This window comes from Chiloscyllium punctatum, chromosome 41 (assembly GCF_047496795.1).
Source record: "Chiloscyllium punctatum isolate Juve2018m chromosome 41, sChiPun1.3, whole genome shotgun sequence".
Lineage (NCBI taxonomy): Eukaryota > Metazoa > Chordata > Chondrichthyes > Orectolobiformes > Hemiscylliidae > Chiloscyllium > Chiloscyllium punctatum.
Window position 1 is genome coordinate 29,236,393 of NC_092779.1, and position 24,323 is coordinate 29,260,715.

Below are 24,323 nucleotides of genomic sequence, written 5' to 3' on the forward strand. Positions count from 1 at the left end.
AATGTCAGAAGACTCTAATGAGTGTATAAATAGGTTCTAGTTCAGTTTGTGGGAGAAGCTTTACTTTATAATAAAACATATAAGAAATATGTACATTGTTGAATATGTTAGTAAAAGTAACTTGTGAAGTTATGAGAATTGACTCTTCTCCTCTCCGTACAGCTGCAACCAGCAACTGCCAGATTCAAACAGGCATCAACAATAAATGTTGAAAGATTGCAGAGTTCTGAATTCCAGAGGGATCTGGGTATCCTCAGGCATAAATTGGGAAAGATTAGTATGTAGGGTAATTAGGAAAGATAATTGAAAATCACTTACATTATGCATAAAATTGAATACAAAGATAAGGAGGTTACACTTTCTTTATTCAGGACATTGGTATGATAACACCCAGAGTACTGCGTACAAAATTGGTCTCCATATTTAAGAAAGCATGTGAGCATATTAGAAACAGTTCAGAGAAGGTTTACTACACTAATACCTGGACTGGACAGATTGGACAGGCAAGTTTGGACAGGCTAGGCTTGTATCCACTTGAGTTTAGAATAGTAAGAAGCTTGATTGAAACATAAAATCCTGAGGAGTCTTGATAGGGTGAGTGTGGAAAGGATGCTCCATCTTAAACTAGGGGCCACTGTTTAAAAATCTGGGGTCACCCATTTATGACAGAAATGTGGAGTATTTTTCTTGCAGAAGCTCATTAATCTTTGAAATTGTCTCTCTCTCTAAACTTTGATAGATTCTTGATAAGGGCTGAAAAATGTGTTGCTGGAAAAGCGCAGGAGGTCAGGCAGCATCCAAGGAGCAGGAGAATCAACGTTTCAGGCATAAGCCCTTCTTCAGATTCTTGATAAGCAAGGGGTGAAAGGTTATCGGGATAGCTGGCAAAGTGGAATAATAAGAACAAACATATTTTAAATGAATGGTGGAGCAAGCTTAAAGGAGCCTAGTTGTCTACATCTGTTCCTAATTTCCATGTTTATGTCCTTGGTAAACTTTACAAATAAGGTTTAGCAGTTTTTTGTTGTTCCCTAATATTAGCCGTGGAGTCTAAATAAAATTAGAGAAAACTGATCTATTCCAGATAACTAGACTAAGATTTCAGGGCAAGTGAGAGGGTGTGAAATTCTTCAGAGGTGTTGCTTAAGTAATCTACATGGAATAGGAGAAGGCCTAGGGAATTTTGCATCAGTGTTCTGGCACTTTACAAGGAAGACTGTTTATTTTGAAATGCAGAAGTTTGTGGGAAAGTAACTTATTCACCCTAATCTTCACGTTTCTCAATCAGGAATGTACTACAGATTCAGTTACAAAAGGAGCCAAATTCCTTTAGCAACCTGTCAGAGTTTTAGCTGACAGACACGGTTGGGAGGTTGGCAAAGACAACTCTGAAAATGATCAGGGCCTAGTTATGCTGGGTCCCACAAATTAGCTGGGATATCAGTAGGCATCGTAAGGGATGTATTCTACACCCATTGCTCAACAAGGCATTTGGGCTCCCATGTCATAGGTTCTGCCTACAAAAGCCTGAAAGAGATTCAGTGCAAGTCTAAAAGCTGGATGCAAAATGAGATGAGGCACACTGTCCTTCAGAAATACAAATGTGAGCCCCAATGTGCAGGGTGGAGAGGGGGTGGGGGGTTCATTGCAAGGTTAACAGCCAGAATATGAAAAAAAGGAACACTTAGTATTTATTTTTAAGGTTTGAACAGTTTCCTTAAATAAGCTCTAATGGAAGAATTGCTTAATATCCATGCAGTGAGGCTTAAAATTCCCATCCAATGGTGGCTGGGGGCTGGAGTTAATCGCAGTGCAGACAGACAGGCACCAGTAATGCATCTATGGTGGTATAGGTGCCCATTGGACCTATACCAATGTGATGCCCTCCAACTGCAACTTGCAACACCAGTTGGGTGCTGATGGACATTTTCAAAAAATCCATTCACTGGATGAGGACATCGCTGGCCAAGCCAGCATTTATTCCCATCCCTAATTGTCCACAGGGCAGTTAATAGTTAACCACATTGCTGGGGGTCTGGAGTCATATGTAGGCCAGACCAGGTTAAGGATGGCTGTTTCCTTCCCTAAGGGACATTAGGGAACCAGATGGGCTTTTCCAACAATCGACAATGGATTCACGGTCATCATTGGATTCTTATTTCCAGATCTTAGTGAGTTCAAATTACACCATCTGTCATTGTGGGATTCAAACCTGGGGTCCACAGAACATTACCTGGGTGTCTGGATTAACTAATAGCACTACGCCATTGCCTCCCCTACGATACTGGTGTAATCTGATAGCAATCCAATCATTTTCAGGGCCAATACGTTTAGATTCAACAGTACTTTTGAAATGATTCTACTTACTGTTCTTAGCTTCAATGAGCGCCAACCACGGTGGAAGTTCAAACACTGCAGCTTCAGTTTCAGTTAAGTCTGATTTCAATGATGCCGCTGTTGTGCTAGGAAGATGGCAAAACACACAGACTGATAATTTGGCATTCAAATTACCTGATAGAGTTATAAAGATGTACAGCATGGAAACAGACCCTTCGGTCCAACTCGTCCATGCCGACCAGATATCCCAACCCAATCTAGTCCCACCTGCCAGCACCCGGCCCATATCCCTCCAAACCCTTCCTATTCATATACCCATCTAGATGCATTTTAAATGTTGCAATTATACCAGGCTCCATCACTTCCTCTGGCAGCTCATTCCGTACACGTACAACCCTCTGAATGAAAAAGTTGCCCCTTAGGTCTCTTTTATATCTTTCCCCTCTCACCCTAAACCTATGCCCTCTAGTTTTGGACTCCCCCACCCCAGGGAAAAGACTTTGTCTGTTTATCCAATCCATGCCCCTCATGATTTTGTAAACCTCTACAAGCCACCCCTCAGCCTCTGACGCTCCAGGGAAACAGCCCCAGCCTATTAAACCTCTCCCTGTAGCTCAAATCCTCCAAACCTGGCAACAGCCTTGTCAATCTTTTCTGATCCCTTTCAAGTTTCACAACATCTTTCCAATAGGAAGGAGACCAGAATTGCACGCAATATTCCAAAAGTGGCCTAACCAATGTCCTGTACAGTCGCAACATGACCTCTCAACTCCTGTACTCAATACTCTGACCAATAAAGGAAAGCATACCAAATGCCTTCCTCACTATCCAACTCTACTTTCAAGGAGTTATGAACCTGCACTCCAAGGTCTCTTTGTTCAGCAACACTCCCTAGGACCTTACATTAAGTGCATAATTCCTGCTACGATTTGCTTTCCCAAAATGCAGCACCTTGCATTTATCAAAATTAAACTCTATCTGTCACTTCTCAGACCGTTGGCCCATCTGATCAAGATCCCTGATATCCCAAACAGTTCACTTCTCCTGCTTGCTAATATTCTTGGACAGCATACATTTCAGTAACTTTACCCATCGAAGGGCTGATTTTAGAGATGTGTGTTCCATCACATACCCTCAGTGCTCAGCAAACAAACCGAATGCTGGAGAAACTCAGCAGGTCTGGCAGCATCTGTGGAGAGAGAAACAGTGAACATTTTGAGTCTGGTGTGACTCTCATTCCAGAGTCATGACAGATTCAAAATGTTAACTGTTTCTCTCTCCAAATTTCAGAAACGCTTTATTTTGCTTTTCCTTCTGCTTATTTTAGTAAGTGAAAAATTATAGGAGGCATACATGATTTCCTGATACGTGCCGTGGTCAGAAAGTGTCTTGCTATGAGCATGATTTCCTAAAATTGTCCCATTATCATATTAACATTTCCATGAACTGTGAGCTCTTCATATTTATTTATTTGATTTGATTACAAACATAGTTAGAGGATCAGTCAGGCATTCAGCTTTCAAGCTCACTTGTTTAATAAAGTTTCTAACATTAATCCTTTCATGATCCATTCCAACAGAGTCAAGTCAAGTGAAAGAAGATTTGGTATTGTCAGTACAAATGTAGAAGCAACATCTGTGTTTGCAGATTATGATGTTGCCAGAGGAGCAGCATGGAGAGAAGCAATAGAAGGAAATAGCAGGCAGCAAAGTTTTAAGGAAGGGTCACTGGACCCGAATAGTTAACTCTGATTTCTCTCCACAGATGCTGCCAGACCTGCGGAGCTTTTCCAGTATCCACAGTTCTTCTGTTTTTTTATTATTTTGGAAAGTCCATCTAACTTGTCCCATATAGTTACAATTCCTGATCTAACTAATTACCCACGAGGTGTTGGGAAGCTTCCTGTTGTAAGTGCTTGTTTCCTTTCATCTACTATCATTGGCTTCCGTCCCAAGGATCCTGACTGATTAGAACAGAACTAATAGTGATTGCAGCAGCCAATGAATCCCATGCATCCTATCATGACCAGTATCAGCCTTATTAAATGTCTTTCCAAATATGGGAACGTCATTTATTATATGCAAATTAAGAGATTGAGTTGAATACTGTGGTTCCTGCAATTTGTATTTTAGCAATGCTAGGTTGAAGAGGCCCAGGCATCCAATGAAATGTGGGTCATACAGGGGATTTAAAAGTTATAGGGCTAAACCTTTATAAAACTTGTCATTGTGAAAATGGGCCACACAGGCTCCAACACCTGAAACATAGAACATAGAACAGAGAATGTTACAGTGCAGTACAGGTCCTTCGGCCCTCGATGTTGGCCTCACAAGAGATCAGAAGCTATCTCTAGCCAATCTCCATTACTCTCTGAGATAGAGTCTCCAGCAGATTCTGTTGAGTTGTGCAACACAAAATCCACAAGAAATCAGTCAAAGTTGACTCCTGAAGATTAAAGTTATACCTGGGGATTCTCCAGAAGCAAAACATTGTGGATCCAATTACTTTAAGAAAAGTTTTAGTTTTGGAAAACAAGAACAAGAAATTCAAAAACTGTTGACCAATATAGAATTTCATAGACATCAAAAGAATTTTTACCTAAGCACTTGCGATGTTCTACGACATTGACCTAAGTAAAAAGAAATTAGAATTAGTACTGTTCTCCCTTCCAATGCGTTCAAATGAAAATAATGTTTTCACAGAGAAGATTTCTTTACACTGATTCTCTATGTAAGGCTAACATTCCATTTGCTTTCTACACCTAAATGTTAACCTTCTGTAATTTGTGTACAAGTTTACCCAGATTCCTTTAAACTCAAATCTTTCCGAGACTCTAAACATTTAAAAAAATTCTGCTTCAGTGTTTTCTTTGAAAAGTGGATAATGTCACAGTTCTCCACGTCACATTCCACCTGACCCTTCCTTATCTACCATTATATCATTGTCCGGTACCCTCATCAGCACAGAGACTTTCACCTCAATGGGAACATGGTTGCAATTAGATTTGGCCAAGGTCGCAGACTTTTGGAAACCAAACACACACTGTTAATGGGAAAGTGGGAAGAGCTGCAAGAAACCTGCCGGAGAAAGGAAGGACAGCATCTGGCAGAGATGCCAGAGGCCTTACACATCCTCACATGGACAATGGAGTGATCCACTCAAGCCACAAAATCGGCCATGTTTCCAGCATGTGAATGGGTGTCTTCTTCCATGGAGAGGTTGGCAACCACCATGGGGTTCCTGATCTAGCAGAGCGCTCAGTAGAAGTTGTGTTTGTCCTTGGCATCTGCTGTTGGAGCCACACTCTGAATCACCTCAGGAGCTTCTGATTTTTTCTTCTTCATCCTCATTTGATGGTGTATGCAGCTCCTCCATCTCTTTGCTGGCAGTTTCATGCTGCTTTGCCCCTAAGATCGTGTAGTGCAGAAGACATCACAATGAATGGTGAGAATTTCTGTGGCATGTTCTGCAGTGCTCCATTTGTGATGAGGTCAGCAGTCAACAATCCACACAACAGAACACAACATTCCACAATCCAATCATTTACTTACTGTTGCCCTTCTAGACACGAGAGATATTGTTCCTCTCCTCTGCTGGACTTTGTGAGTGTCACAAACCAGGTCTTCTGAGGGTACCTAGGAGCCAACCCCATAATTGCACAAGGGGCACAATGTCTTGTGGCACTGAGAGTGACTGGGAATGTACAAGTCCTGTGAGCTCACTTGGAAGCAAATACAACCTTGGATTTGTTTTCAGTGGTCACAGGCCATCTGCACATCATGGAGCCAAGTGTCCTTTCACTTGGGAAAATCCAGCCAAATTCAACTGGCTTTCTGGTTCTGTGGCTGTGGGGAATCTCACAAAGTCATCAATCCTTTTGATCAAGTCACTCATGAACTCCTTTATGCATGATGAAGTATTCTGAAGAAGAGCCATATTTGGACCAAAACATTAACCTTGTTTCTCTCCATTGTAGCTGCCAGACCTGCTGAGCATCTCTGTTCTATGTGTTAGATTTGCCACGATTGGCCTTCACTGTGTCATCCAGCTCCTTCCCCCCTGACCTTTACAACCTTTCTGAGGACTGCCATGACCCACCCTTCCTTCCACAGACTGTCATGCTCTAACCTGCCTGGACAGGGACACCACAGCTCAACACAACAGCTCTACCTCCACTCCCCTGGTCCAACAAAACTACCCATTCTATAAAAATAATACATCCACTATCTCTATAGCAACCTCTTTTGAAACCTAAGGGTATAGACTGTTAGGACCAAGGCATTTGTTGACTTTAAGTTTGATCCTTCTCTTTATCAACATTAGTTTTATGAGTTCCTCAGTTTGACTACACCCTTTATCCTTCAAACCTCTGGATATTTTTGTCTTCTTATTATGGAGTCAAAAGTAAGGTGTTTGTTTCTATTATTTCTTTATCCTCTACTATAATTTCTCCAGTCTCTGCCTCCAAGGGAGCCATGATTACTTACACCAATCTATTTCTTCTGGCATATCTGTTGAAGTTTTTAAAGTCTGCTTTTGTATCTTGAACTATCTTACTCTTGTATACTATTTTTTCTTTCTTGACCATTATCTTGCTCATTCTTTTTTGAGTCTTGAAATCCTCCCAACCCTCAGGTTTAGTCCTCCTTTTGTAAATGTCATAAATGTTCTGCTTTCATCTAAGGCTTATCAAATTGTTAGCCACTTCTCTCATGGGATTTTATTTATTTAATGAATGCTTTAAAACAGTGGATTATGAATTATTTAATCGCTTTCCATTGCTTGTCAACTGTCATTCATTTTGATTTACTTTCCCAATCTGCTTTAGCTAAATTGCCCTTCATAACCATATCATTTGTCTTCTTTGGATTTAGGGCCTTAGCTTCAGCCTTAACTAAATCAGCGTAGAATACCAATGATCTTCTTCATGATTTTGGACTCAGGAAAAAACACAATAAGGAGGTAGAACTGACTGACAGTTACTCAGCCCTTCTACATTTTCAGAATTAATTTGTTACTGAATTATGCACCTATGAAATGTCATCAAGATAGGGAAGGTATCTGAAGGAAGATCGGCAAGTTCTCCACTTTGGAACTCTTCGGAATGCATATGTCAGACACAAACGATGATGCTCGTGACTTAGAATCTAGCCAGAAGTATTCAATTTCTTGAGAAGGAACCCTATAATCCTTCAGAATATGTTGGGCACACAAATTAAGCGATATTTTTAATTTGTAGTTTTTACTGAGCCGTTTGCGATACGTTCCAGCAGCATATTTTATGTTTTATTCCAGGCAAATTGGCCTTAAGGCCCCAATGCTCAAATCATCGCATTCAAGTCAGCTCAGTAAAAGTGCCCAATTGTTGATCTGATATTGAGCAATAGCCCTTCTAAAATCAGCACCTTGTGACTTATATGATCTCAGAACAATGTTCTTGCAAATAGAATTGATTATTTAAAATGTAAATATAGAGAGGAACAATATGATTTTGCAAGTCTGCTATATTAAGTTGAGAAAGTCGTATTTTCACATTGTATTTGTTATCGATATGATAGGTAATACTATGCTTCAGTAGCTCTAAAATCGATGGGATGAGCTGAAATTGTAAAAGGTATATTTAATTTCAGTTGCTAATAAACAAAAACTACAAGTTGAAGTTGATTAACTGTGCACAACAGAACTAATAATTCAAGTGTCCAGATAAAGTTACCTTTCAAAGGCAACGCAGAAATGTATTACAAACAAACATTTAAAATTCTCTTCCTCACTACATAATTTGTTTTTGGCATTGTCATTCTGCAAGGTACACAGTTTATTTTTCAACTAAGTACCTGAAATGGGTGGTGCACTATCATTGCAGAGAAATGTTTTCCATATAAGCTCAGGAGTCCTCAATTCTTTTGGAGTCAATAGTATTGACGGGTAACATTTGGTCATCTTTTGACGGCTAATCCTGTAATAATTTTTTAAGAAACCTTAAGATTGGACAGTGAAACTTCAAAGTACATGCATCTACATTTTAAAATCAGCAGACAAAGTACTCATGAATTATCACAAATATTATTACCAAGTTTGGGGGGTGGGGGTGGAAGCAAAATTAATTCCGGGATAGAGGGATTTCAACCACCCCGAAGTACCTTAAACCACAGAGATTGTTGTGGGTGAGGGAAGGACTGGAACAGTTCAATGATACTTTTTCATAGGGTTTGATGAGATGATTCTTTGCCGAACAGCATGTTAATTTTCAATTTTCTATCCCTGAATACTTTCAGTTGTTAACAGGATGAACAGAGTGATTGGTTTACATCACTAATTGTTCTCTGATTAATTAACGAAAAGTCACAGCTATTGCTGAAGGTAAAATAAACTGGTTTTCTTAAGAATCAAAAAGTGTTTCTTCTTTAACTGCAAGGAACAGAGACAGTCCCACACCTGTCGTGATCGATGGTTTTTCCACCATCTTGTATACACAGCCCCTAAAATTCTCTTCCTCACTACATAATTTGATTTTGACATTATCATAGACAGTTTATTTTTCAACTCAGTACCTGAACTAGGTGGTGCATTATCATTGCAGAGAAATGTTTGAACTCCTGTTCAACTCCCTGCAAGTCAGTCACAGAGTTGTTGGCAGATGCAAGGCCTTCACCCTCAACTGGAAGGAGCCTTGCTACAAGAAGACAAACTAATTGTCTTTGCATCCAAAGCCCTGACTACAGTTGACACCAAATTTGCCATCATAGAAGAGAGTATTTGGCAGTCATGTGTGGATGTAAGAAGTTCCATACATATCTCCATGAGGGATGTCTTATGGTGGAGTGTGATTTACATCCATAAGAACAGATCTACAAATAGAATCTGTAGAAAGCACCAGCAAAATTGTATGAGATATTCAACTTTTGCTCTGGATGTCAAGCCAGGAGGGGAAATAGCGCTGGGAGCTACGCTGTCCTGCTTGTCGCTAAATGGAAAGACATGAAAGACAATCTAGGTATTGGACAGATGTCACAAATGTAATATCTTCATACAATGTAGACCAGACAAACAAAAAGACTCAGCAGAAAAAGAAGTGAAAGCTAGAAGTATCACCCAGACGACCGCAGACTGTAAAAGCCACTTTATTCACACAATCTAGAAAGGAATCTTATTATTGCAGATTACTACCCAAAGTTCTCTTTTATCCAAAGATTAAAGGCTTGACTTGTCATACCAGCTGTTGAGCTTTAGTTTGCTGAACGAGGATCACCAGAGAGATTAGCTAGTAATCATGGTGTCCAACTTGGAAATGGAAAATTCAAGAAATTTACTGAATAATATCAGTTTCCCATCATCATCATCACCTCATCATAGCACTGCTCTCAGGAATATAGTTTTATGGAAAGACATATTTATGAGTCAATGGAATGAAAAAAAAAATGAATGGAAAAAAAAACAGAGGACTACTCTGCCAAGCAAGATCAATCCTCCAAGTGACCAGGAGCAAGTGAGGCAGCAATTCACCGAAACACAGGTTAGAGGTCAGCATTTTACCAAACGTGCCAAGTCCTTATCTGCATGAGCTGTTGAATGGACAAAATATGTATGTACAGGCTTCAATGAGGAAACCTTGGAACCCAGCAGACCTTATTGCTGAAACCAAAGCCCCAAGATCATGTACAATTGAGACAGAAACCAATAAGCAAATGGAAAGAAACAGGATCCATTTTGAACAAACACCTGAGCTGGAAAAGAACCAATCAATAAGACCAGAAACATCATTATCCAGGGAGTCACTAGTAACAGCAAGCATAATGCCCATTTACATCAAGAACAACATACGTTTTGTGCAGCTCAACACTACAAGGAACACCAAATCAACAACATGGAAGTGCAACATCTTCTCACACAGTCAATACAATGATTTTTTTTAAAAGAAAAGAATATTTCAAATTTACTCTTTTTATGAACAAACGAAATGGTAGGGGCAGCATGACATTTTAAGGCAAGATTTTATATATTTTTATATTAGTGTGTAAAGAACTAGTAACTATTTGGTGAGTAACTAATGTGTAAATGTTCCCATGGACCATATTCATGGGTGTACTGCTCAGCCAACTGTAATAGGCTACCAGTCAAAAGCAGTCTTCATAACAAGAAGTGTGACAAGCCACGTTATTCCCATCGAGATTTTCCAAGTCAAAAGTATGATTATTTCTAACACGTGAATTAGAAGACAATATGGACTTGTACTTGCATGACATCATATCAGTCTTAAAGAGATTGACCAGTGCCACAAGTCGGTTGTACACAGGTAGCAAAGGTTCAAGGGAACATTGACTTACATCATGTCACACAAGTGATTACTGTACTTGTGACAAAGCAATGGAAAGCTGAAAAGGTTTCCTCTGCTAAAATAAACACTTGATACAATCCTCACACTTGTGTATTTGTATTTCATCGTACAATTTCCAATGCCAAAGCTGTCTACAAAGTCTATAATGTATGACCTACTAATCTTGGTGGCAACTGCCAGTACATGATTTATTATGTTTAACAGTGTCTACCTTAGCAACTGTGAGAGTCCTAAAGGAAACGGATTCTCGCCTTCTTCTGGTCCTTTCAGCAGAAACTCTACATATGTGATCGGCATTGGCATCTGATTGAAAGAGGTGTCCACAGTTTATGCATCAGTTATAAATAAAGAGATTTTCTGTTCTTAAAGAATCAATAGAGCATATCCACACTAAAAAGACCTGCACACTAAAGGAGCACAATTCAGCACAGAGTTCAAATGTTTTGAATCCAAAATATCTTAACAAAGAGTTAAGGCACATTGACTATTAAGTTAAGCTGAAAATAAATACACCTTGCAATGTAATAATTTTCCATTGATATTATAGTTAACAGTTAATCAGTGGGGGAGAATTTAATTTGTACATCACCAGTTCCTTGTTTTATTCACTTGTGATATGGATGCCACTGGCTGGGTCAGCACTTATTACCCATCCTTAGTTGCCTTTGAGAAGATGACAGTGAGCTATCTTCATGAACTGCTGCAGTCTATACAGAAACAGCACAGCTCAAACCAATTTGTCCTCCAAAGAGATATAAAAGGTTTTGCACACAACATGTTCTATTATATAAAAGTGTAACATTGGATCACATTTTAAAATGTAGATCATGCTTTTATCAAATTTATGAAACCTCTCCAATGAACAAGTCACAAGTATGTATAACTGCATAACTGCTACCAGTCAATTCGTACTAAGGTGGTATGAAAACTACCAACCATAACTCAAGCATCCAGCAAAAATAAAGCTGGATGAAAGAAGTAAGGAAAACAAAATCAAAATAAATCGTTCATGTTATTTTTACCATTAGGCATTCTTAACTTGACAATCTCCATGAGCTAAGGCTTTCTGTCATGTGATTTAATGTCAGGATTTGAAAGGTAACATTCAATTCAATAGGGCAGCATGGTGGTTCAGTGGTTAGCACTGCTGCCTTGCAGCACCAGGGACCTGGGTTCAATTCCAGCCTCAGGTGACTGTGTAGAGTTTGCACATTCTCCCCATGTCTGTGTGGGTTTGCTCTGGTTTCCTTGAGCAAGCCAGGTGGCTGAGTTACTTTTCAGAGGGTTGGTGTGGACTTGTTGGGCTGAAGGGCCTGTTTCTACATTGTAGGGAATCTAATCTCATACTATTTTGCAAGTCTGAAATTTCATGGGAGTTTCCACTGCTCATCCAGCAAAACGCCTGCAGGAGATCTCCTGAATCCTTCAGAGAAAGGGCAGAACAAGCAATCTAATTCGCCCTCCAGGCATTGGACTGGAGTCACAGAAATTGCACACCGTCCCTCCACAGTTTTTTAGGGCCATTGTAGTTTGCATTAAAAACAGGTCATTTCAGACCAGATGAAACCTCTGGGCTGGCATGCTGCACTGCATGAAGTTACTGCTGAAAATAGGTTCCTTGAACATTATTAGTTGACAAAAAACTGAACCACTTATGTGCCAGATCAGAAGATTGGACAGAATATAAAAATATCAAAGCACTGCTCAAAGATTAAAAAGGAGGGAAAAAATTAGAGTAAAGGAGAAAGTTAGCCAAAATTATAAAAGCAGATAGGAAATGTTCCTTCACGCATTTCAAAAATGAGTTCACAAAGTAAGGATTGGCTTTGTAGAGAGTGAGTCTAGGGAATTGGCATTCCCCACATCCAATAATCACTCAGCCATGACTCTCTGAACAGCATTCTCAACACACACAGCAGCCATCATGCTGACCCTGACACACATCAATTCCTGGTGTGAATGTAGGTAAGGATGCAATCCTTGATAGCTTCTCATTCAAAGCAGAAAGGTCCTTCATCTTGCGTACTCAAATTTAAAAAATGAAGTTGGTCAACTTGAACAGGCACTGTCTAGCATTTCCACACTAAGTGCTAAAACGAGCAAGACTCCAATACAACACAGCACTCTTAACATAAAGCAAGCAACAGCAGGCAAATGCTGACTGGTTCAAGGACAACATCATCATAATAGAACCTGTCACTGAAGCCAGCAGTTCATTCCCTTGAATCACAAGAGGGATCTGAAAACTGAGAACTAAGGCTATGAATACACTAGGAGCCACTTAGAGTAAAGTCCAACTGACTGCTAAGTGCTGCCCTGGAATGTCCAGATGTTCTTCAGCACAGGGAATGCTAAGTATATGTATCAAGGGATTAAATATGCAAACACATCCAGCAGTAAAAAAAATTGACTCCATGAAAAACAAAGGCAATGAATGTCAGCAGCATCTGCAATACATCATTGAAGTGCAGAATAGATTAGATTCCCTACAATGTGGAAATAGGCCCTTTGGCCCAAACGACCCTCCGAAGAGTAACCCACCCAGACTCATTTCTCTACATTTACCCCTGACTAATGCACCTAACACTATGGGCAACTTAGCATGGCCAATTCACCTGACCGGCACATCTTTTGGAACAAGGGAGGAAACCCACACAAACACAGGCAGAATGTGCAAACTCCACATAGACAGTCCTGCGAGGCAGGAATCAAACCCAGGTCCCTGCTGTAAGGCAGCAATGCTAACCACTGAGCCACCCTGCTAGAAAACTACCTGAAGAATACTGTCACTGAGAAAGCTTTAGCCACCCTGAGAAGGCCAGATGGTTGGGCAGAGCAGAATATTGAACTAACAATGGAAGAGCTGAACAAAATTATTAAATAGCTTTTCATGAGTAAAGCAGGAAGTGATCCATCTATAACTATACAGCCTGTACTCTTAAGCATTCCTGTATCATCTACACAAACCTCTATCACTGAGCATCTCTTGGCAAGTCAAGGTTTCCAAATCAGAGATCCAGGAAGGTGCTAATTCCATCTACATACACTCTTTGCTCAGCCACAGTGGGTGTTGGCTTGGCCATATTTGTCAAATGGAAAACAGCCCAATATCCAAATACTCTCTGTCCAGTAAATTAACAACTGGGTCACAACTCCTGGGTATCCATAGCTCTTTACAAGGGGAAAGGAGGCAGTGGCTCAGGATAAGCGTAATGCATTGATTTTAATCCCACACAAGAACAAGGCCAACCACAGTGATTGCAACAGCTATTGAGGCTTCTCCTTGTTAAACATTATGAGACACGTACTTGTGGGCGTTGCTGATATTAGAATGCTGATCCCAGCTGAACACATCTACCCTGAATCCCAGTGTTGTTTTCAAAACTGTAAGATCAACAATTAATATGACATTCTCAACGCTATTTACACAGAGTAGACCATGAATTTTTCAAAAACAGAAGCTGCTAGAACAACTGTTTTTGTTTCGGATTTCTGCAATTTGTTGTTTTGGTTTTGACCATGAGGATTGCCTCGCCAAAGCAGTTGACCACGTAAGTACTGTTATTCTGTTTAAGCTGTAGAAAATTGGCTGCCTACCAATACTGTTCAGTGTGATCTCTTTTTCTGTGACAAAGCAATGAGCAAGGTCAGCTATGACAGGGCAAATTCAGAGCCCTTTGAGATCTGCAGTAGTATCCAACAGGGTTGTATTCAGCACCAACGTGGTTTTGCATATAACTAACATAGAATTTAAGAGCTGAAATAGGCCATTGAGCACTTTAAGCTTGTTCAGCCATTCAATAAGATCATGTTAGATCTGTTAGTGTTCTGAATTCCACATTCCCAAATTCCATCTACTATAACATTAATTCCCTTGCCAAACAAGAATTTATCTAACTGTGCCTTAAAAATATGCAATGATCCCCCTTCCACCCCCATCTGAGGCACATTCCAAAGTTACACAAAACTCAGGGGAAAGACTTCCCCTCATCTCTGTATTATTTCTGTTGTTATACACCTTCATCCTCATTTCACCCTTCACCTCTTATTTACATACAGGTGGAAAGCTGTTTAGCTTTATTCCTTGTGGATCCAACAGAAAGGTGCATCAAGGTCTCATTAGGTAGCAGCTCTGCAGTAATGATGAAGGACCAACATCTGCAGTGGTAGATTCTCTAAAGCAGCTCTAGAGGCTAGTTTAACGATCAGCATCAAGAAGACAAATTTCATGCTCCATGATGTTTCCATACCACTGCATCAGTATTGACAATGAAGGTTAAAGAAAACTTCGCCTATCTCGACTCCACAATCACCAGAAATCTGTGACTTCAGGCTGAAATCAACACATGCCTCACAAAAAATGGAACTGTTGTATCCAAGCTGAATAAGAATGTGTGGGACAACAGAGTTTGGAAAACGCAAAAGTGCAAGCCTGCATCCTCAGTGCTCTTCAGTACAGTGAAGACATCTGGAAAACATACATATGGCAGGAGTTTCCATCTTTACTGTCTAAGTTGTATCTTGGGCATCTCTTGGCAAGTCAAGGTTTCCAAATCAAAGGTCCAGGAATGTGCTAATTCCATCTGCATACACTCTTTACTAAGCCATAGTGGGTGTTGGCTTGGCTATATTGGTCAAATGGATAACAGCCCAATATCCAAATACCCTCTGTCCAGCGAATTAGCAACTGGGTCACAATTCCTAGGTGTCCAGGACTCTTTACAAGAACACCTGCATGTGACATATGAAGATAATGGACAATGGCAACTGGCAGGTAGCCAGTGAAAACCATAAACCTTTGGAATTTTGTCTAGCTCCTCAGCCACACCAAGCAATGTTTAACATAGTGTTTTCTTTTAAAATTCATTCATGGGATGTGGGCATGGTGATTATACCAACATTTATTGCTCTTTCTAAATGTCCAGAGAGCAGTTAAGAGTCAACCACATTGTGGAGGGTCTAGCTATGCCTGCCTCTTTGTTGGTTGTATTGAACAGTATGTACACCAGTGCTGTTCCCCAACTCTTCCGCCATTACATTTGTTCCTGCATCCTGCATCCATGTTGAATTGGAGCAGTTCATCAAATTTGCTTAAACTTCCACCCCACCCTCAAATTTACTTGGACACCTCGGACACCTCCCACCCCTTTCTTGACCTCTCTGTTTCCATCTCCAGCGACGGTTTATGGACCAACATTTACTATAAACCCACAGACTTCCATAATCATCTGGACTAAACCTCCTCTCACCCTCCATCCTGCAAAACCATCATCCTGTTTTCCCAATTCCTCCATTTCCATCGTATCTACTCTGATGAGACATTCAACTCCCAAGCATCCTAGTTGTCCACCTGTTTTAAACAATGTCCTTTTTCTCCCTCTCATCCAGACAGCCCTCCACCGCACCTCCTCCATTCCCCGCTCCACTGCTCTAAACTCTCCTCCAAATATAATAAAGACAGGGTCCCCCTTGTCCTCACTTTCCACCCCACCCGCCTCCGCATCCAACATATCACCCTCAAACGCTTCCACCAACTCCAATTAGACACCACCACTCAGACCATCTTTCACCCTTCCACTCCACCACCCTGCTCTGCCTTCCGCAAGGACTGTTCCTTTCACCAATCCTTAGGTCACACCACTCTCCCCACTAACCCCCTCAAACCTCCAGGCCCCTTCCCCTGCAACCATAAACGATACAAAACCTGTCGGTACACCAACCCCCATCTCCATCCAGGGCCCCAAAAAGTCCTTCTGAGTAAGACAGAGGTTCACCTGCATGTCCTCCAACCTAGTTTAATGAATCCAGTGGTCTTCTCTACATCAGTGAGGCTCAGCGTAGGCTAGGTGTTTGTTTCACTGCTTATCTTCACTGGGTCTGAAATGGCCACTCTGACCTCTCGGTCCCCACCCATTTCAATTCCCCCTCCCACTCCCCCATGACATGTCCACCCTCAGCCTCCACCATTCCTGCAGTGAATCAGTCTGCAACTGGAGGATCACCTCATTTTCTGCTGAGGCAGCTTAACATCGAGTTCTCCAATTTCAAATAACCTTCCCACCCACTCCCTTTCCAGCCCTGCCTACTCACTTCCATTCCACCTACCGAGCCTTCCTTCCAGCTACCAAGCAGATTCACTGACCAAGCAGGTTATACCCACTACCTGTGCCCACCTATCACTACCTCACCATTCTGCTACTCTCCCCATCCCACCTCCGTCACCCCCCCCCCCCCCCCCCCCCCGCCACCCACTTAGCTGTATTCTCCCCTACCCCCATCTCCAGTCCTGAAGAAAGGTTATACATTGAAACGTTGACCTCTCCATCTTCTGATACTGTCTGGCTTGTTGTGTTCTTCCAGCCTCTTGTTTGTCTACCCTGGAGTCACATGTAGGCCAGATCAGATAAGGATGGCAGTTTCCGTTCCTGAAGGACATTATTGAATCAGATGGGTCCTTCTGACAATTGGCAATAGATTCGTGGTCTGCATTAGACTCTGAATTCCAGATTTTTCAGTGAATTCAAATTCGATCAGCTGGAATTTGAATCCAGGTTCCCCAGAACATTACTTGGGTCTCTGGATTAACAGTCCAGCAATTATACCACTGCTCCTTCAACTCGACCATATTGTGTTGACCACCACAATATGAAGCATCTTACGAGACATAAGACTTCCATATCATATCAGTGACCAAAATTAAATCTTAGATTCAATATCTTTCCTTCTACATGTATCATGGAATCAAATAATTTTACAATACAGAAGGAGGATATCCAGTCTGGATTTGCTCCCAAATGACCCACCCAGGTATTCCCATTCACTGTAGCCCTCTAAAGTCATCTCTTATGCTGTAACAAGGAGTAAAACAAAAGGACTTACAAGACGTTTGAGATCCTTGCATTTCATATTGACAACCCCACATAAAAGGCTGTAAATTGTTTCCAGTTTTTCAATGATGTATTGTCTTCTTCGTGCATGTAAGTTCCTTCATGAAAAGATACAAAAGAATGAAGTATTTAAATCAGATCCACCACCTCAGATCTGGAGATTTAGTTGAGCCTGAGCAACACACTAAAATAGGCAAATATGGAATCTGTCACTGGGTTGTGGGTCAGTGAAGGTGCCTGAACCCACAAAGAAAAGTGACCATTTTATTTTAATTTTACTAATTTTACACAACCGGGATAAGAAAAATATGAAGATATCTCCAAGTTGGGCATCCACAGATGCTGGACATATAAGCAAAAGAAATATTTGTGCTTATCTCCCCAGAAAGCGAGATTGTAATCTATGTAACCCATCAAATTTTGATAAGATTAGCTCTGGATAGAGTGCTCGAGTCCTGGTCCAAGGAATTTGAAATTTAATTGAATCTAAAATGATTTGCATTGTGACTTTAATGCTAAGATTAGCATGTGCTTGGTAACACAGAGCTTGAACATTGATGAAAAATGGATTTGCATCATGCATGTATCAGAACAAATGCAAAAATGCCAAATTTCAAAATGGTCCCAACAATTTATACCAAGGGAGAAAAGATGTGCTGATTGGGTGGTGAATTGACTCTGATTGCCTGAGACAGCCATGGAGAAAGCAATGGGAACTATAAGCTCTCCAAAAAGAAATTAGGTTGAGACATAATCCTTTTAGTTTCAATGAAAGGGGATCCTTAAGTATGAATGTGTGTTGTTTCTAGCAAACATAAGTGAGCCACACTCTGAGCTCTATCTGATTGTCATAACTGAGCTGTTTGAGTAGCTAATAGGTCATAAGACCAGGAGTAGCCATTCAGCCCCTCAAGCCCGCTCTGCCATTCAATAAGATACATGACTGATCCAACAATCCTCATTGCTACTTTTCTGCCCTTTCCTCATGGCTCTTGATTCCCTGACTGATCAAGAATCTATGTATCTGAGCCTTAAATATACACAAGGAATTCCCCACAGTTCTCTATAGCAAGGAGTTCCAAAGACCCTCAACACTCAGAATAAATTCCGCCTCATCTCCAACTTCAATTTGTTCCCTTTAATTCTGAGACTAGGCCCTCTGGTTCTGGACATACTCATGAGGGGTAGTCAGTTTTATTCAGTCAGTGCTGCCCAATTGCAGAATCATATCTAACTGGAGATTTTTTCTAAAGCAGAAACCGGTTGGATACAGTATGTACTCTGTCTGTTACAAACAACTAAAAGAACATGTCATTTGATTCAATCAGCTAATTATTCAGATGTATAATCTACGTACCTGGCATCAAAAAGCTTAAGCAATGCATCTCGCTTTTTAGCAATATTAATAATCTTAATTGTATCTTTCCCTCACAAACTTAACCTATCTCACCTGTTTAGCAACCATGAGCTAGTAAGGTTCTCTCATTGAAATTCCTTTATTTTGGTTTGCACCTTCCAGATTTCTCCACTGGAGAAAGCACATTTGTTGACTGACAAGCCTGTATATAACTCTATTGTATCTGTAAGGGATTTAATTGCCCACCTGTAAAGGTAAACTCTATCTTTAGATTTTCAATATTTTGGGACTTACAGTTATTTAGGGCAGAATAAATTCTCATCAAGGTGTAATTGTGGATGCATTCATGTAAAGAGAAATGCTTAGAAATTTGACCAATCACAACAATAGGCAAAAAGGGGACACCTGTATGGAGAGGTCAGAGATGCTCATGACACTGACCCTCATTAACATGGGAGCCAGCAATCTGCAGACCCCAATGGGCTTTCAAGGACAACTCACTGGCATAACAAAATGGGCATCAGGTCACTGAAATGCCAGTGATGACCCTCAGATGAACTGCTGCCTCAGGGCAAACCACTATTGCAAAGAGAACTTCAAAAAGATGCTAGGTCCTACACTTACATATGTAAAGAGCTTAATGCCTGTTTCCAGATTAGGTCCTGGTTGGCAACTGAAAATTTACCTGCTCTTACTAGCCACCTCGAGATTGAAAATTGCATCTGCTGTGATGCTTTTTAATGTTTTCTGACTGATGGGGGTAAAAAGAACCATGAAAAAATGCAAGATTCCCACCTGTTTTGGAATATGGATAAATCTTCAAAGTATAACAAAAATACTGGGGCAAAGTCTGACATTTGGATTGAACACTGAAGCACAGTGGCCACCTCAAGGGTCACAATGACAGAGTGTTGGCAACTAGGAGAAAGTGAGGACTGCAGATGCTGGAGCTCAGAGTCAAGAGTGTGACGCTGGAAAAGCACAGCAGCTCAGGCAGCATCCGAGGAGCAGGAGAATCAATGTTTCGGGCATAAGCCCTTAATCAGGAATGAGGCTTGTGGGTCGGGGCTGAGAGATAAATGTGAGGGGGGGGGGGGGGGGGGGGGGGTTGGGTGATAGTTGGATGAAGGTGAGGGAGTGAGTGATAGGTCAGACAGGGGAGTGATGGATGGGTCCAGAGGGCAGTGCCAAGTTGGAGGCTTGGGACCGGGTCAATGTGGAGGGAGGGAAAATGAAGAAGCTGTTGAAATCCACATTTACCCCGTGTGGTTGCAGGGTCCCAAGGAGGAATGCGAGGCGTTACTCCTCTAGGCATCGGGTTGTAACGGTTTGGCGGTGGAGGAGGTTCAGGACCTACATGCCCTTGACAGAGTGAGAGGGGAAGTTGAAGTGTTCAGCCACAGGGCGGTGGGCTTGGTGGGTGCAGGTATCCCAGAGATGTTCTCTGAAACGTTCCACAAAAAGGCGTTCTGTCTCCCCGATGTAGAGGAGACAACACCGGGTGCAATGGCAACACAGTTGGCAACACAGGAAATGGTAGCCTAGATTTTTTACACAGTCCTTGAGAGACCAGGCCTCCTTCCCTATTATCCATGGAACTTATGAGTCTCCTCCTCACAGGCTCTCTAGGAGAAAGTGAGGACTGCTTAATGAAGCCTCATCTTCAACTCACACTCTGTTGGGGGGAGTAACAAACTCATCCTGGATTTCCAATGAAGTTGATTTTATTTGGACAAAGTGGTGTCACAAAGTGTCATTACAACACATTAGTAATGTTATCCAGCACTGCACAATTTGTTAATCTCAGCTGAAATGCAGTGAATGGGGTAATTCTCCCTAAATTGGATGTTCCCTCCAAAAGTGGTAATGATTTGTTCATTACCATTCACAATTCCTCAGACACTGAAGCAGTCTGTGTTCAGAAACAACAAGACCTAGAAAATTTAGTTTTGGGCTAATAAGTGGCAAGTAACATTCAAGCAACATAAGTGCCAGGAAATGACCATCTCCAACAAGAAATAATCTAACAATCTCCCAGTGACACTCAGTAGTATGACCATTGCTGAATCCCCGACTGTCAACACTTTGACAGCTGCCATGAACCAGAAGCTGAACTAAACTGGTCACTGAAGTTCTGTGGCTACAAGATCAGATCAGATACTGGGACATACACAGCAAGTAACTCACACTCCTCACTCTCCAAAGCCTGTCCACCATCTACAATGCGCAAGTTCAGGAGTGTGACAGAATACTCTTCACTTGCCTGGCTGACTGCATCTCCATCACTACAAGATTGACACCATAACCACTATCTGCAACATTCATTCACTCTACCACCAACATGCAGTATCACCTACAAGAACATACTGCAATAATTCATCAAGGCTCCTCATACTATACCTTCCAAACTAATGATCTCTACCGCCTAACAGGGTAAGATACAGATGTACAGAAACATTACAACCTGCAAGTTCCCCTGAAAAGCACTCACTATCCTGACTTGGAATTATTTTAGCATTCCTTCAATGTGGCTGGGTCAAAATTCTAGAAGTCCTTTCCTAGCAAAACTGTGGATGTATCTACACCACATGGACGGCAGCAGTTCAAGCACAGTTCAGCAGTACTTTCTTAAGAACCGTTAGAAAAGGGCAATGAATGCTGACCTAGCCTTCAACACCCACATCTTGTGCATTAATAAAAAAAGGTGGACAGAGTTATCTTCATGCATCTTTCAAATGTTTATTAACTAATGGTGTAGGGATGGGTGAGCAATCCTACTGGTGTCCAATCGAGGAAAGCTTCAAAAATGAGGGAAAATAAATATTTAAAAAGACAAAATATGCATGGAACATCTTGACCCAAGTCATGCTGTTGGAACTTTCATACTCAAACAACAGTCCTATTAATATAATTAGATAAATGTTTCATACATCAATGTCTCTTCATGATCTAAGTCTTTAGGAATTGGCTGTGTTAAGAGGCCACATTCTTTATATCTTTTGGCAGCTTTGTTTCTCAATGTCGAAAGTGGAATTGGCTCATCTGCTGTTCTTCGTGAATGTTGGCGCACTATAAGAGAGATAGCAAATTACTTTGACTCAGTTATAGCATCCTTGCCTTTATTAAAAGCTTGGCCTTTCAACCCCTATTCCAAAGATTTGAATAACTGATCTGGTTGCTACTTGAATGCAGTAGCGGTGAAGGGTTAAAATGATGAAGCTGTCTCTTTTGGATGATGCATGAAATAAAAAAGGTTCTATCTGCCATCTTTTGGTGAATCCATTTCAACATTACTGGCTGGCCCTGGCTCCTTAATGTTAGTTGCCTCTCTCCCAATGCTCAGCTGAGCCCTTCCTGCAATCACACTCAGATATCCAACCCCACAATGACTCACCTCCATTAGGTGCTCTGTATTCAACACCTTCCCCATTCACCCACCACCCAACGATGTTGGACAGCCAACACCAAAGAACTGCCCCTGGCCTCAAGGTCAGCTACTGGAAATGAGTTTTGGGAGAGGAATGTCAGACAATTAATGATTTGGCTCACCAGATTACAGAACAACAATAGGAGGGAAAGGGAGGGTCCGAGTTAGGTAGAGCCAATTTTTGTAATTGTGCTCAGAGGAGTGCTATTGCTCAATGCAAAGACAAAAGAAAATAAGGAAATGCACTCTGTCTGCACTGCCCCTATCCCAGTTCATCATCAGACTGGGGCTTCTTTTCAGCCCATATGATGATGTAATGATTGTAACAAAGTCAGCCAGGTAGACCTCATAGAATGTGTGTTCCCTGATTGGGCCTGTTAACTTTGTCCAATTGGGGAGCCCTGGCTGACAGATATAACCAGGAGTGTCAGATGTTCTGTTCACTCTGAGAGCTAACTCTGAGGAAGACAGACCAATGTCAAGTCCTCTGTGTGCATAAATAAAAGGTGACTTGTGATTGGATACCAGCCTCTGTGGAGTTATTTTAGTCGTGACAAGAGTAAAGAAAAACACACTTCTGAAGACATTTGTTTGTAACAGTCGTCTTTGAGTTGGGGTAAGAATTTCTGGCATCATGCTGTTACTTAGGAAGCTTGGCTCATTCAATCCTGCTGAAGACTGGGCCCAGGATGTGGAAAGAATGTGTTATCTCTTCTGGGAAAATGACATTGGGGCCGATGAGAAGCAACAAGTAATTCTGCTGACAGCACGTGGATCCACAGTTTTTTTCAGTTATTAGCAGCCTAACTTTCTCTGAAACATCAGATAGTAAAACCTTTCAAGACTGGATGGAATTAGTTGAGGAATATTACAACCCCAAACCTCCTCTAACTCTGAGATGCTATTGGCTTTACTCAGCCATTCAAGGAGCAGTGAAAAGTCCCTGTCAGGATTTTTGATAACATTAAGAATGACTGGCAGAGGCATGTGACTTTGATTTAACCCTTAATGAGATGCTGAGAGATCATTTGGTATGTGGGATTAATGCAAAAGCGCCTACTAGCTGAAGCCCACCTGGACTTCAAACAGGCACTACAACTGGCTTTGTCATTGGGAAATGTGGAAAGTGGAGAGTATGCATTACAGAGTGTTCCATTGGAAGTGGGCACCTTTGCCATTCTGACTGAGTTTGAAGAACATCACATGAGTGAAGGCAATTGCAGGGCCTCACTCAGGACATATCCTGAAAAGTGGGACTCTAGGTCAGCCCACAGCAAAACCCAAAAGAAAGCCAAGCCTCAGCCAAATGGTCAGCACTTTCTTCAGGATTCAGGCCGGCAAGCCATTCTAATGGCTGCTGGTTTGCAGACTCAAGACAGCAAAAAAGCTTGCCTAAATTGAGCAAGAGAACTCAAAGGCCAGTATCTAGGAGAGTGCACACCCTGAAAAGTCCACCTACATTTGCCTTGGAACAATTAAGTTGCTTAGCAACATCCAAATTAGAACCAATCCAAATAAACATCTGGTTAAGTGGTCACCGTTGACACCGGCAGGGTCATTTCAGTGGTCACAGAACCAATTTTTAACAAAATTCACTCTGGACTCCAATCTAAGACCTCAATGAGACTGAGATCCTGTGCTGGGCAACCTTTACGGATAAAGGGTTCAACTAAGGTTCCAGTGTCTTATGAGAAGCAACTACTTCAGCTACCACTGGTTGTAGTAAAAGGCTCGGGCCCAAGCCTGATGTGGTGAAATTTGGTGAGAACGATTGAACTGGATTGGCTCAATATTTCTTCCATTAGAAAATGACTGCCAGAATGAAGTCCTAATTAAATACTCAGAGGTTTTTCAGGAGGATCTAGGGACCATCAAGGAGCTAAGGCCACCATGCATGTTGACCAGGAAACAATTCCACAATTCTGCAAGGCCTGCCCTGTCCCATTTGCCTTGCGCTCAAAAGTAGAGGCAGCCATCAGG

At 41.4% G+C, this 24,323-nt stretch overlaps 1 protein-coding gene across 1 annotated transcript in view; it reads right to left on the bottom strand.

The window, feature by feature from the left end:
• LOC140465127 (uncharacterized) overlaps positions 1-24,323 on the bottom strand; it is a 77,833-nt gene that overhangs the window by 29,592 nt on the left and 23,918 nt on the right. Inside the window, exons 7-12 of the mRNA XM_072560992.1 lie at positions 21,847-21,985; positions 17,552-17,657; positions 10,884-10,975; positions 8,172-8,293; positions 4,936-4,966; positions 2,368-2,462 (exon numbers count right to left, since the gene is read on the bottom strand). Coding sequence (XP_072417093.1) covers positions 2,368-2,462; positions 4,936-4,966; positions 8,172-8,293; positions 10,884-10,975; positions 17,552-17,657; positions 21,847-21,985 — 585 coding nt within the window. The remainder of the gene's footprint in view (positions 1-2,367; positions 2,463-4,935; positions 4,967-8,171; positions 8,294-10,883; positions 10,976-17,551; positions 17,658-21,846; positions 21,986-24,323) is intronic.